The sequence below is a fragment of the Acanthaster planci genome, linkage group LG14 (genome assembly GCF_054643075.1).
Source record: "Acanthaster planci isolate LZ-2023a linkage group LG14, COTS_SCS, whole genome shotgun sequence".
NCBI lineage: Eukaryota > Metazoa > Echinodermata > Asteroidea > Valvatida > Acanthasteridae > Acanthaster > Acanthaster planci.
In genome coordinates, this window is record NC_141790.1 from 9,902,400 (window position 1) to 9,917,131 (window position 14,732).

The 14,732-nt window shown below is 40.4% G+C and overlaps 1 protein-coding gene across 1 annotated transcript; it reads left to right on the forward strand.

The window, feature by feature from the left end:
* Positions 1-4,654: 4,654 nt before the first annotated feature.
* Positions 4,655-11,790, forward strand: LOC147796830 (uncharacterized). The gene is made up of 10 exons (XM_087145808.1): positions 4,655-5,187; positions 5,578-5,655; positions 5,986-6,159; positions 6,715-6,966; positions 7,262-7,498; positions 8,062-8,313; positions 8,592-8,702; positions 9,023-9,223; positions 9,587-9,790; positions 11,066-11,790. Exons 2-10 carry the CDS (start codon positions 5,646-5,648, stop codon positions 11,788-11,790), a joined length of 2,166 nt encoding a protein of 721 aa, XP_087001934.1. The 5' UTR covers positions 4,655-5,187; positions 5,578-5,645.
* The last annotated feature ends 2,942 nt before the right edge of the window (positions 11,791-14,732 follow it).

Genomic DNA, 14,732 nt, shown 5'->3' on the forward strand with positions numbered 1-14,732 from the left:
AACTAACGCACCCCCAGCTGGCGTGTAAACAGCAGATGGGGCGTGAAATCCGCCGACTGTTGCTTCATTTCAGTATTGACGACCTTACCTTGGCTTAAAGATAGATATAAGGCCTGGAGTATTGTTTTCTCTTTCTTCTTGTCTCCTTTTCCTATAACTGCATCCATTCCGTTCCGATACAAATACAACGACTTTTGTTTTGTTGCTCTACCTGTTATTAGCAAACCCTGTTGCCGGCAGTGACCCTTAACCGCCTGTACATTTAGGTTTGGAAGGTAGGGTATGCCATGTGTCCTTTTGTTGTCACTTTTATCACTTGAAGGACGGAAATTCTTTCTAAAATGGGCTAATTTACTCGCCCGTACGTCAAGCTTGATTGGCAATGTTGAATAGCTTTTATTAAAGGGCTACAGAAATAGAGAACATTTAGTTCGCAAGAAGTATTTCAAAGTAACAGTAAATACTTAACCATTTCAAAAACCCCATAAATTTAATATTTACCCCATTCAATTAATTGTGACCGCAAAATGAATAAACAGATCCTGCTTTTCCTCGCCCGCAAAAGAAAAAATCCCCTTTTGGCCGTTCGCGCTCCAAGGCTGATTGGATGACGTTATGACCAGAACGTTGATGTACAGTCTACATGTACATAGCACACAGCACATGCAGTAGACATTATGTTTGGTGTAACTTAGCCAGAAGTATGGAAACTACCAGTTCAAGCGCACCCTCCTTTTCCACTCTGTTTCCTCACTCTCCACCGCCCACAGCACTGGGGTTTCCCACTTCACTCACCTTGACCTTTGCCCCGACGTTTTTACCCCACAAACATTTTGACTCTCAAACAAAAAGGGACTTCCCCTCACTTTTCCAACCGTACCGCTCTTGCACTGCACGAACAGGGATTTCCCTCGCTTTCCCGGTCGCTACAAGTCTCGACTGGTGACTCCTCACAGTTTACGACCGCCTGAAATAAACGGACCTATATATAAAAACAATGTCTAACCAAACCTACATCGTAACCGACGATCACTAGCGTCTCAATGCCGACAACTGCGATCCCAACGTCACCTTTGGTCCTTTTGACCCGAGTAAATTGATTATTTCAAAACCGGTGATTAAAGACAATAAACATGCAACTGTCTGCAGCTTGTCTATTTTTATGACCACAACGGCCGAGAAAAAAGCCTGTTAATTATGATGATCGAACCCTGTTACGGTATGAACCCGCTGGATAAATACGGTACTAAAGACAAAACCCCCCAAAATATCAAGGGCCACCAAATCTGTTACCAAATTGAGCAACCTACTGCAAACATACTCGACCACACAAATTTAGCTGTTCATAGGTTTATCGAATCTCAAGCTGGCACCAAGTGTAACATTCCGTCTAATACCATAAACGCCTACAAAGCTAGTCGCGATATTGATGATTTGAACAAGATCGAATACGTCGTTAAACCACCTTACACGGCCAAGAACCGAATGTATGTTAAAATAGATCCCTATGCTTCCCTATTTGATCACCGAAAAAGACCTATTGACTAGTCAAATATCGGAAATTTTCCGATAAGAGATGTGACGCGCAATCTTTTATTCACCCAAAAGAAGTATACTACGGTACTCAAGGTTCAATGTCGTGTGGCGCCAGTGTTAGGTATAAAGTATCGGCGGCTATGTTGAAAATTAGAAATGACGGTCTTATTTCAAATAAATCTATGCTGCAAGCATTTAGTGGATTTGAATATGAAGACGAGTTTGAAAATTGGGGAAAAAATTAAAAATTTGTTTTGGAGATCTGTTAAAAAACTAGAAATGCAAAACAATGGAGATTTGAGAAAAAATTGAAAACCAGACCTGGAAAATAATGAAGATTTGAGAAAAAATGAAAAAGCAGACCTGGAAAATAATGAAGATTTGAGAAAAAATGAAAAAGCAAACCTGGAAAAGATGTTAAAAATGTGAGAAAAAGAATTGTACAAACAGCTAAAGAAAACGTTTTTTTGCAAAGACGTGACGGCGTGCCGTAACTTAATAGACTGCTCTAATTGCAAACACTGCCACAATTCAAAGTTTATTGGTTCATGTGAAGATTGCTTCAAGGCCTATTATTTTTTTGATTGCCCAGATTGTTTTAAGTGCAGATATTGTCAATTTTGCGAAAGCTGCCATAATTGTGACGCTTGTCAACTATGTATTGAATTCTTTGATTGCTATTCTTGTTATCGTTGCGTAAATTGCATAGGCCTGCGACACGAAGATTTTTTAATATTTATTGGCAACCTAAATGATGGTTATTATAAAAACTAAAATTTATTAGAGATGACGACTTTAAACCCCAAACAGATTTAGACAAGAGGTCGGAAAAATTAGGGCTAATGATCGACGAAAACGCAAAGGTGGATCTAAACGGAGACGAAGAAGAAGAAGAAGTAGAAGACTTTTGACTTTTCAAATGGAAACTTTATTCCATTCCACTGAAATGAACAAAAATACCATAAGTTACAAGAATTTAGAATATTTACACATAAAAGATTTGTTTTAACACAATTGAAAAAACAGAAGAATGTATTAAGAGATACAATATAACCGACTGTTATCAGTTGAAATTTTAACAATCGACAAGAAGACAGGTAGGGTGAACAGAAGAGAAAAACAGCATCAGCAAAACTTAGTCAGGAATATTGTACAATACATGGAAGGAAATATACACTATTGACAAATTAATTAATGAAAATATTCTATGTGGCTCTGGGAGGGTTACTGGAAGGAGAGGTGGAGGGCCTGCGTCACGAGGCAGAGGGACTACGGCCCATGTCTCGCCGAGGCAAGCAGCTGCCCCGGACTCAGGCCGGGCTGAGAGAGGAGAGGTGGGAGAAGGGGCGGAGTAGGCCACCGGCGTCTCTGGACGTTGGCCATTTTGCCCACTGCCGTCGCTCCTGGAAGGGAGTTCACTCGTCAATATCTTCGGGAATTTCATGATAAATTTGGGCAATTTCTGGACCCAAATCGTGAGCCTTATGAATAGACTATTATTAAAAACAATGACAGACGCAGAGATTTATCATTTAACCGGCTCATTGCCTAAATGGTCAACCCCACCACCACAACCAGAAAATACGTGCCAGCACTACATAGCAGAAATAGATGACAGATATGCATGTCGACATTATAGTTTAGTGTTTGGGTGATTTCCTTCATACGCACCAGAAAACGTGAGGGGTAAATATTACCAGCGTTACGTTTGGAAAAAACCACCACCAAAATCGAGAAAAACTTTAAAAGAGTTTAACGTTCAAATGGAGAACGGCGACGCGGGTACCGTAGAATATAAGTTAAACCGAGTTTTAGATGGTAAGATCTCTAGAGGTAAATTGGTGAAGGCTTTAATCGCAGTATGTTATCAAGACGTGACAAAAGAACCTACAGAATATGTAAAAGACTTTTTTCAAGTTTCGGATAAGCACTGGAAAAACGCCTTTGAAAAATTAACCCTCGCTAAACAAGATTTTCAAAAAACGTATAGATTAACCAAACAAGATTTTTCAAACGTATATAATAAAATGGAGACACACACGTTTAACATGACCAAAAGCGAGCAGACGTTTATAATCCCATGAATGTTTTTTGCATACGATTTGTAATTCCCTTTAATGCAGAAAACGTAGTACACATACATGTTTACTCTATCAACCCTACACTCCATGATGAATGTTATCTAGCCTACTGTAGATAAATTAAGGTCATTAATACATTGGGTCAAAAAAAATTACCGATTCCCGGAAAACCTAAAATAGCTACACCCCACGCAACAGAGTAAACAACATCAGCAATGTCATAACAAAGACACATCACTATCACCATCAGTTAGTTTTCGTTTTGCAAAGATACAGAAAATATGTTGTGACTAGTCATTTTGTCAGGCTTCTTGACCAAATCTCAACGCCTTTACCAAGGGGATATATGGGTTCTGCTTCAAAATGGATACGCGTACATTTCGCAGCATGATTTTGTGTGTTTACTGAAAACGCTACCGAGTCATAGGATAAGGTCTGTGACGTCGGGTATGCCTGTACTGGATACAATCTTGATAAAAGAAAGCCCATGTTACGGTTACTGACTCAAATGTCGCTCCAGGTGGTCAGTTTCCTTAGTTCATCTTCATATTCATTCAAATCTCAAAATGTGTCAGAAGTGAAATTACCTTTTTGTTGTGTTTTTCGGCGAGCGTGGTGGGTAGTTCTTTGTAGGGATCATCTCCAGAAAACGCTTTGTTTCGGCTGAATTATTTTATATTATACGGTTGCCCTGTTCCAGAACTCAATGTGGTGCTGTGGTGATTCTGTGAAAGTGAAAGAAACTGGAACCAAAATGGTGTATTGTGCGTAAGTGCACGTGGACAATAACTGCATTATGTGCGACACACAACGAATAGCCATTCTGTTACGAAGTCTGAAGTTGCTAAGTTCTCAATATACAGCTCTGATTAGGACTCGCCTGATTTTGAGAACAGTTAGCCACTGCTTTGTTTGTGGCTTCATTCTTTGACAGAAATTCTACGGTACTAGATACTTCTTAATTATAATGTTATAATTTTGAAGCTTCCAACGTAAGTATCTTGCTTTAAAATTTGCAGTCGACCTTATGATAGGATCAACAATACATCGGACTTCAAACGCTGACGAAATCAAAACAAGTTCCATCGCTGGCACTGTATCACAGCATATCGGTAAACACCCACAAACTTGTCAGTTACCCATGGCATACAAAATCAACAGACCATACGTTGCCACAGCGATAATATCTGGCCCTGATCATGTCGATGTACAGCCAAGAAGTAATGTGCATGAACGATGTGCACAGTCCGTCATTAACTTCAGTTAGTATTTCGCTCCTGATTTGAAGCGGTCGTCGAGCGGGACTCAAGCAACAGAAAGAGGCGGTGGTTGGACTCAAGATAAGATTCACAGCCTGTAAAGTCTGAAATTTGCTTTAATATAAACGGCCACAACATCTTTTCGTGTGCATCACTGCTTCCGACGTTAAAGCAGCACGTGAGCTTTGACAACTAATTGAGGAAAATTAGACTCCAAGCTTCGGATTTGTGGCAGCGCCTGAAGGCAGTGGTGTAGCGTGGCGTAGCGTGGCGTAGCTTAATTGGGGCACAAGGGGCACCAGCTTTCAGTGGTATGTTTTTGTTTGTTTGTTTGTTTGTTTGTCTGTCTGTCTGTCTGTCTGTCTGTCTGTCTGTCTGTCTGTTTGTTTGTCTGTCTGTCGTTTGTTTGTTTGTTGGGGGTGTTTGTTGGGTTGTTTGTTTGTTTGTTGGGGGTGTTGGGGTGTTTGTTTGTTTGCTTTTTTTGTGGGGGAAGCATTTTTATCATTGTTCAATATCCATTTATCTTGGTTTTTACTGCCGGGGGAAACCTGGGAGCACCGGGATTTGCGGGGGGCACTTGCCCCAAGCCCACCCCCCGTGGCTACGCCAGGCTGTCTAGAGGCAAATGGCATTTCACACTAAACAAAAAGGGGTGGGTTTTCATTTTACAAATAAAGCTATTGCTTTTTACACTCTGAAAGGTGCGACGATGGTGATGAATGGGATGGTGACAACGTAATCATGTGTGAATTGGACGAGTCACCCCAAAATGTCTCATAGTAAGCTAATAATCCCTGTCATTTTACCTACAAGTTGTATGGGAAGCCAAAGTTAGCAGAAAATCTCCGTTTGAGTGGTTTTTCACTTTTACCCTATTTTTGCTTATAATTTACATTCGTCCTGCGCGTTAAAAGAGTGATTGATTTCCAGTGGTATGTGTATTGCTATCCGGTGTTTCTGCTTGCTGGGTGGGGTTTGTAAGGCTTCGCAAACTATTCTTACTTTTAATGATAGGCTGTCATTTGAAGGAAAAACGCAGCTGCGATGTAAAAGGAGCAAATCCTATATATTAGCAGTTTATTTTATAGTGCGCAATTTGTATGTTTAAGATGTCTCAGGCGGTGCTGTATTACCCCGGAGTGCAAAGAAACTTTGGAAGAGACGTACAGATATATACAGTTATGAACGTGGGAGAAAAGCCGGCATTCATATGAGCAAGATGTTGGACAGAGAGCACCCTTCCCCCACACATTGTTTGGTCGTACTTGAGGGGGATGTGTCAGGTAACAATTAATACTTTAGGGTGTGTATAGGGGTTGGACATGTAGGAGGGTACCCCTTCCCGTCCCATATCTTGCTAGGTATTTGAAAGCCTATTAAAGGTGCAGTGAGAACTTGACTACCAAGCTGGAACTGAAAGCCCGATTCGGAAGTATTCAAGCAAGGGTGCACATGGAATTCGACGCCGGAGTAGATGGACTCAGGGAGTGTGAAGGAAGCAACAAGGCGCTGCTTTGCGCGTAGCATTCATGGTCCTATTTTTAAAGTGCAGTGAACGTTACGGTACATTGCTGCAAGGGAGCACCAGGAACACGTTTTGAGGGAACAATATTTTCAATTGTTCAAAACATTAGGGGAATTTCTACATGTTACATTTTTAGTCTTTCCTGGGGGTGAGGCAGAGTTTTGCAAATTTTTACACCAACGCCTTAGGTGTATTTTACACGGAATAATGACTTTCAGTTTCTGATGATAGGGTTCGTTTTGCTAGATCCAGGAAGAGTGGAACCGTAGAGGAACCTCATTGTCTCAGTGACCGCATTTTTTCTTCCATCAAGAAATCAGGATAGATGACAAGTCTCTGAACACTCTAGCAGACGCGCTGGAGGATGACTGGCCAGATCTTGCCCTCCAGCTCGGCTTCGACTGGAGCGAGTGTGTGTCCATCATCGAGGGTTACTCAGTGCAAGTGCACGACCAGGCCCGGCACATGTTATTCAACTGGAGGCTGCGCTCTGCTGGGGGCGACATGGGCGACGTGACGGTGGCCTTGAAGAAAATAGATCGATATGATCTGCTTGAAAAACTAGGTAAGAAACACACTTCTTCAGTCCTGAGGCGTTCCACCACTCTTTTCAACAATAAATACTTGCATTCTGCCTGTGAAGCTATTGAAATTCCTTGAGAGTGGTTTTACCTTCAGTATTTTTACTTTTGTGAACTGTTATGTTCTTTTAAAAAACATTCTTAGTCCTTTTGTTCTAAGTATTTTGTAGCCTAACAGCAATTTTATCAAAGCATGGCATTCATTGTTCTGTTATTTAGGCCCCGGCGCAAAAATAATAAACTCAAAATGCTCAAGTGTTGACTTTTTTTCAATCACAGGTGCCGAGGTAGTGGATGACGAGTGTCTTAGAAAGTTGGCCAGAGCCCTCGATAGTAGGAAAGATTGGCAAGATCTAGCCGTGTATCTGGGTTTCGACTGGGAGGTCTATGCAAGGATTGAAAATAGTCTAGACATGCTATTTAAATGGCGGGAGTTTTACGACAAACACGACATGAGAACCGTCCTGGTTTGGGCGCTTAAACGCATCCGCAGATATGACCTTCTTGGTGAGCTGGGTGAGTAGACTCCAGTATAATGTAATTCTGATAAAAAATGAAAACCCCAAATCAAGGATTCCTAATTCCAGGCGTTGCTTGTTTCGTATTAAATGTATAAGTACTGCTAAAGCCGAGATTAAAACACTGTACAGCTGAATTTTTTAGTAATATTCCATAAAGAAGGGTGGTGTGGACTCGAAGCACGTCTGAAGGACATCGTGAAATCTTGCAGACTTTGAAGGAAGAACCTGAAGTGATATGTCGTTCAGACATCCAATGAATACTTTTAGGAGTTGCGATTACAAATTCATCTTTTTTATTTCTTGGTTTAAGGCATACATGCAAGACGTACATGCAAGACGATAAACCCATTACCAACTGCCCAAACAAAATCCGTTTGCAAGAGGTAAAATATGTGATCGACCATTGGTACTTGGACATCCGTAAATGTTACATTTTATGGTAAAATTGGGGGGTTTTGGGGGGAGAAGGTTGTTATCGATGTCTATAGAGAAGTTTTTCCTATTATGTAATCCCAGTTTGATAAAAAAGATTTTACTAATTTACTTGAATGCCAACAGATGTGGAAGATCTTGATCCAGAGGTCCTGGAGGAAATAGGAACATCCCTGGGTCACTCTTGGCAGGACCTAGCTCGTTTCCTGGGCTTCGATTATCGGGAAACTCGTTCGATCCAGTACAGGGTACCCTACGAGCTGCCAGGGAGGAGTTTGATGAGGATCTGGAGGGCCAACTTTGAAGGGGACAATCCAGTCCAGTACCTGAGTGCCGCTCTGACCCTCGCAGGCCGTCCGGACCTTTCCCGACTGATTGGTAGGATGAGTTTATGAATTCAAATGTTCGAACATTAACTTACAAACTCCGCACGAACAGAAGGTTCTTTCCCACGGTATTGAATGTTCATACACACGAGCTCACAAAAATTCTGTCAAAATTGAGGGCAATATGCTACTCTTCAGCACACGCATGGTCAAACGTTTCCTTTTACAATAAATAATAGGGCCTTTGAATTGCAGTTGAAGGACGAATCCCAGCAAAGTATCTCTGTGGTAATGTGTTTGTTTGTCTGTTTGTTTTTCTAATGCACGTAGCACCAACACAAGAAATGTTTTGGACAGATGAAGCAGTTAGGCAGAGCGATAGTAATCCACCTGGATGCTACTCGAAAGAGAGGCCACAAACCTCGACAAGAACACCTCACTGTAAATAAACAAGTGTTTTGAAATAGTTAAACACCTTTATCATTTTCCTGGATGGCCCCCAAACAATGAGGAGGGTCATGATGCTTGTTTACGAATCTACTTCTTACAATTTTTTTTCGGAATCAAACTCTCATCGTGTGAGATTTTCTTTCTTGAGAGGTGAGAGACAGGTTTTTTTTTTTGGAGAAAGGTGCGAATCAGGGTATTTCGTTAGAGAATATAATTTTCTTCCATTTTAAAGAAATTGCTTCTGTAAATCAGTGTCTAAAATTGTTTTTAAACTTCCTGCTTCGGTGCAAACCGTTCTTCACAATGTGCAGTACCACCTCTCAGAAAACCTGCGTCGAGTAACGCTCTTGCAGCATCTCATCGGACAATTAGAGAAACGGTGCCGTCACGGAGCGCAGAGTATCCCTCTGATGTCTCGTTGCTGGACGGTGCACCCGAAAGGTCGTCGACGGTTTTCCTTGAGAGGCGATTCCCCAACGGTACCACTTCTAAGGACACTGCATTTACACCAGGTAGGTCCCCAACATCCTTTGGTTCTATCCTCTTAAAGTGACAAGTTGAGAAAATGGATTTTTCCACAACGACGTATCTTTTCTCAGAAAATCGAATATTTCGATGATTCTTAACAAATGTGGGTACAAATGTGAAAATTTAAAACTCATTTTTTAGGTTTCTAATCATGTGGATAAAGTATACATATTTTCTTGTTCGTGCAACGAATAACACATGCAGACTCCTCACTAAGGATTACCTCTGTCACGTCAGATTAGTACTACACTTAGCCTCAACCTAAACAGAACTTTTTTTAAAATTGTTGCCACTTAAAAATCCTATTATTGACCCTTCTATTAAACGACGTCCTTCTTCGTGTGCAGTGCCAAGGCCACCACAGACGCGTCCCTTAACCACTGCTCCCACTGCGTCCCATCGCAAATATAGACAAATGGCGCCTTCAAGGAGCACCGAATTTCGTACTATTTTGTCGTCGAACGTGAGAGCATCCAGTAGATTGTCGTCGAATTCTCGTGTAGAACAAGTCCTCAACAGACCCTGTTCTGATGACTCTGCATTTACACAAGGTAGTTTTTGTTAAATTATTTTCAACGTTTCTAGCTAGGCGCATGTGGGAAAAAAATTTCCTTGGGCCCTCGATAATAAGTGAAGTTTCCATTATAACCATTTAAAACTCGCCATATGCGGTTCGCTTTTCTAGAGTTACAAGGTTGAAACACTTGCTGATTCTTCCGAACTGTACATCGGTGTAAGTGTGAGGAAATCAGTCGGTTTCAAGAAATACAAAAGGGGGAAAGCAGTCTCCCTTTAGTGATATTGTGTCGTTAGTGCATTGTAAACCTCTTGTAATGCAACTTCGTCAGCGGATATTGCTTCAATTGAAACGTAGCATAGCTTCCATTGGTTGATTCACGGTGAGGCAGAGGACCGTACTTTATGAACATGGTTCGACACAAGGTAAGGTAGGGGACTGTACTGTGTGAACACATGTTCGACAACCTGAGGAAAAATGCTTCTTTTTGGAATCAAGTAAACAATTGAGCATTATAGGATTGGCTTCAAGACCAGAACTTGAGTCCGAAAAGGGTGCACCCGACAAACGAATGGTTTTGCTCTCACCGTATAAAGAGCAGGTAAACTGGCAAATACATGCAACTTCATAGGTACCTTTGTTTCTTTCCCAATCAAAGAAATCTTTCCTAAATCATTCTTACTTCAAGAAATGTGGTTCATACTCCAGCATTGTTATTTTATATTGTTTTTTTCTACTTTTCGTACCTTTCATGGTGTCATGATTCTCCAATGATAAAATGCTGAGAATATTTCTGCAGGACTACTTTCAAATGTCAGTTCTCTTTCTGTTTTTTTTTCTCTTTGAAGTACTGATGATGATAAATGGATAACGATTTCTGAATTATGTGTACTCATTTCATGCTCATTTATTGTTCATTCCATTTTTCAATATATAAAACATTCAGTTTGTTGATAGGACCCAAACTTGGCTCTTGCGGGCTTAGACTTGCATTTGCAAGACTTGCAGTCAGACTTGAACCCGGAATTGGAGGATTTAACTCTGGATGGCAGTCGGCATCATTGTCTTATTTGTTTTCATGTCTATAGGGTACATGACTTCTGACCGTCCGCCAACCTCCCTCCTAGCGAGTCAGCTGTTGCAGAAAAGCGTCAGGAGGCAGGGTGTTTTCAAAAGTGCAGAAAGGTCATTAATAAAGTGCTTTCGGGACTGGGTAAGTTCAAAGATGCGATAGGTGGGGTTAAGGAGGTACTGGGTGAACTAGAGGGTCAGTCTGACGACGGTCAAATGTTATCTGACATTTGCGAAGGGGTAGAAACTGGGGTCGTCCTCGTCATTAAGGGTATGACCTGTGTGTGGGACATTGGAAAGCTCTGGCAACAGAGAAAGGACGGGAACGTGACCTATAAGGAATTTGTTCTGGCGACCACAATAACAGTACTAAGGGCGCTGAATAAAACTGGGTGTGCCATTGCGGGTGGTGTTGCCGGGAAGTTCGTTGGGACCACCATTGGTACCCATTTTGGCGTGCCGGTCTTGGGGAGCGTAATCGGTGGGTCTCTGGGGGCTTTCATCGGGCGCTGTGTCGGTTCTGTGTCGGGATGGTTGCTGAACAAACTAGTTAAAAAGGCAGTGACTTTAAGTATTAGATACGATAACAGGATAGTAAGGGCAATCAGTGCCCTGTCACCGGGTGACCAGATCATGTATTTCAGCACCCAGAAGCAGTCCAACCAACATGCAATAGTTGTAGCCGTGAATCAATCGGACGGGAAAATAGAATTGGTGCACCACAGGGCAGGAATGGTAGTGAAGGAGGAAATGCATTTGAGTGGTCCGGTCAAAAAAGTTGTGTACGATTCCAAAGAGTGTCGTTCTCCATACGACGTCGTGGCGAGAGCCCGGTCGCAGATCAATAAGGAGTTTCGGCTAACAAGACAGGACGGGAGCGAGTTTGCTAAGTGGTGCAAACTCCGACATGTTACCGGTTTTTATCCAGTCAGTCGGCATCTGAATGCAGTAGAGACACATTAAAATCTTTGAACTGGATTTTGCACGATTTTAACTACGTTTTGTCTGTCATGGGGCTACGAGAACATTACACGTGATCGTCACAGTTCGTGTGCTCATTAATAATACGTTAAATTAATGTTGGCCTTAGTAGAACCAGTTTCACCTTTTCATTGATCTACTCAGGTTTTTCAGTCCTGTGATTTTTGACGGTAAGCGTTCCATTTACACAGACTTTCGCGGACATGCACGGGCCTTCAAAGCCTCTAATCACTCCGGCGTACATGAGACTGCCAATGGAAAGGCGCATAATCAAATTCTGCATGCGCTACCGCGGACTTCAAACGTTTTTCTGAACTTGCCTTTGCCCGTCAAGCAATGCCACGTGGAAAACGTGTATCCGAAGAAGAGTGTTACAATTATGCTGAAACCAAAATAAGAAACAAAATATGAACAAATCCCATAAACCCAGGGGAGTACGTTACTTTCCATGTTGCCTCTCCTTAGCTTTTGTTACATGACAAAATTTTTGAAGTAGATTCCAGTATGATACTTTTGTCTGCGGACTACGTTAGCTAAACTGGTCACGTTTTACTCAGATCATTAATAATACTAATAATTTATTACATTTCTTGTGCGCGCTCTCCTTCAGGGAATATTCGAAGGCGCATTTGCAAAGTTACATAAAAACTACAGTAAGAATTCATTACAATTACAGTTAAGTATACAAAATCATAAAACGTCTAAAAGATATAAGAAAAATAGAACTAAGCAGATAAGTGAGTTCACACAGTACACATGAAAGCTACATGTAGTGTGAATTTTACATGTACCCTTTAAAACATTTTTAGAAAAGCACTCCCTAAATGACACTCCAGAAGAAATTGTAAACATTTAAAACGTCTCATCTTCACGTGTAAAAATAGTAAATGTAAACGTAACCTTTCCTGTAGAGCTTAGACCATAATTAGTACCTCTTCCCTTCCGTTCTGACTTCATGGTGTTCTCTGTTTCATTTAAAAGCTCTTATTGCATTACATTTTAGTTTTCCTTTCTGTTAAATCTCTCTTTGTGCACTTGATAACGGGTATAAGAAACAAAAACTCGTTCCCCTCGAATTTTATGACACCGATTATTTGCTGCTACGTTCACTTTACTAGTAAGACTTTGTGAATATTAGAGTTCAGACCCAACTAATCGCATGACTACAAATTCAGGAGCTTGTGAAACTGTGAGTGTAGTGCATTCTACCGCATGTAGTATGGTATTTTCTTTTCCTTATCGTGCTGTTACGTACATGTACATGTAGCACTTTTCTAAACCCTGTTCATTGTTATATCACGTAATATCAGTCAACAGTTTTTGGCTGGTGTGATGCCTAACATCTGAGGGGCACGTTGCACCTGAGATAAAGCAAAATGGTTTGATTTATAAAGCTTGATTTCTTACATTCTGTGTCGAAAACTTGTTAACATCAAACCATAACATTATAATAACTGCATGCGTACAAATAATAGTGATGACAGATTAGTCTTCGTAAATAATTTACACAGGCAATGGTATTTGTTAATAAATGCTGATTTTACAAACCATTGCTTACGAAAGTCCTTAAACGTAATCAAGTATATTTGGGGAGAAAATTAAGTGTGTTTTTTCAAATGTATTTTTACGAGAGACTTTAAGAGAACTTCTTCCAACATTTTTTTCTACGAGATATATTTTCAAAGTTTGGTTTTACGAGATCATATTTTTTCCCAGGGTTTGTTTAACGGGATCCACTTTTATCAAAGTTTGTTTATACTAGATATTTCCCAAGTTTTCACAAATATATATATTTTTAAAATTTATTTCAACGAGATCTATTTTCTAGTCCTAGATTGGGGCCAGTCTGCAGCAGTTTCGCTCACCGCCTTGAATGCATTCTGGTTTCCCAAGCGAAAAGACCCAGACTGTGTTCGTATTGCAAATGAATAACTGTGTAAACAAATGGCTATGTCGGGGTATCCAAGATTTCACGGACAGAAACAATTGAAAATCTCCTATATTGATAGACCACTGACCAGATAGGTTGAGTGAGCCGTATAACAAAAGAAATTGGGCCAAGGACACGGAGGTAACTCAGTCTGGGACCAGAAAAAATGCATCTCGTTTAAACCAATTTTGAGGAAAAAAATGTTGTTGTAAAAACAAAATTAAAAAATATATATATTTGTCGTGAAAACAAACTTTGGAACAAAATCAAAAAGTCTTGGCTAAAAATATAAACATATAATGGCAATTGGTTCGAACTTTGAACGAAAATGTTAACATGTTTGTAGATTGCACATAAATACTTGTGTCGAAATTATTTGTAAGTAATGTAGATGCCAACAATATTGTTTTGAAAATAATTAGATAACATTTAAAAAATATTTAAAATGTTTTAATTGCTACAAATGTCATTATCTAAAACAAATATTCAACAATCCTTGTCTGAGACAATTGATTTACACAGGGCACCTCATATTGTAGAGAGTGGCTGTATTATTTATTTACCACTCAAAATATCTCTTCAATAAAATTGTAATACTAAATTTTAGTTGGCTTCTGGCTTATTTTTCAATCTACCACTGTTGTCTTAAACATTCTACGGATTCATCAATTAATAAACGAACACTGATGCTTTTATAAAGGTTAAATTATTGTAATGGTCTCTTAAAATTTAACTTGACTTTCTTTCCATTTTCCAGCGGGTTTGGTGAGTGGACTTCTGCCCTGCATATCACGCCTAGATTAATTATACCCATGCCTACGTCTTAATACCAGAAGACCCCCAAAAGGCATACATAATGAAGGGATCTTATTTTGTGTGTACGATAAAGGACAAACAAAGATATGGCCCCCCCGAAAAGAAATCACAGATCCAACTTAGTGCTGTGTGTTTGCAAGAATCGATCTCAACAGTCAAGCATCATACAAAGGTAAAC

Bases quoted from the DNA above. Each gene is read 5' to 3' on its own strand.
- LOC147796830 (XM_087145808.1), top strand. The intron at 6,160-6,714 runs GTAACAATTAAT...TCTTCCATCAAG, and splicing joins ACTTGAGGGGGATGTGTCAG to AAATCAGGATAGATGACAAG. The intron at 9,224-9,586 runs GTAGGTCCCCAA...CTTCGTGTGCAG, and splicing joins GGACACTGCATTTACACCAG to TGCCAAGGCCACCACAGACG.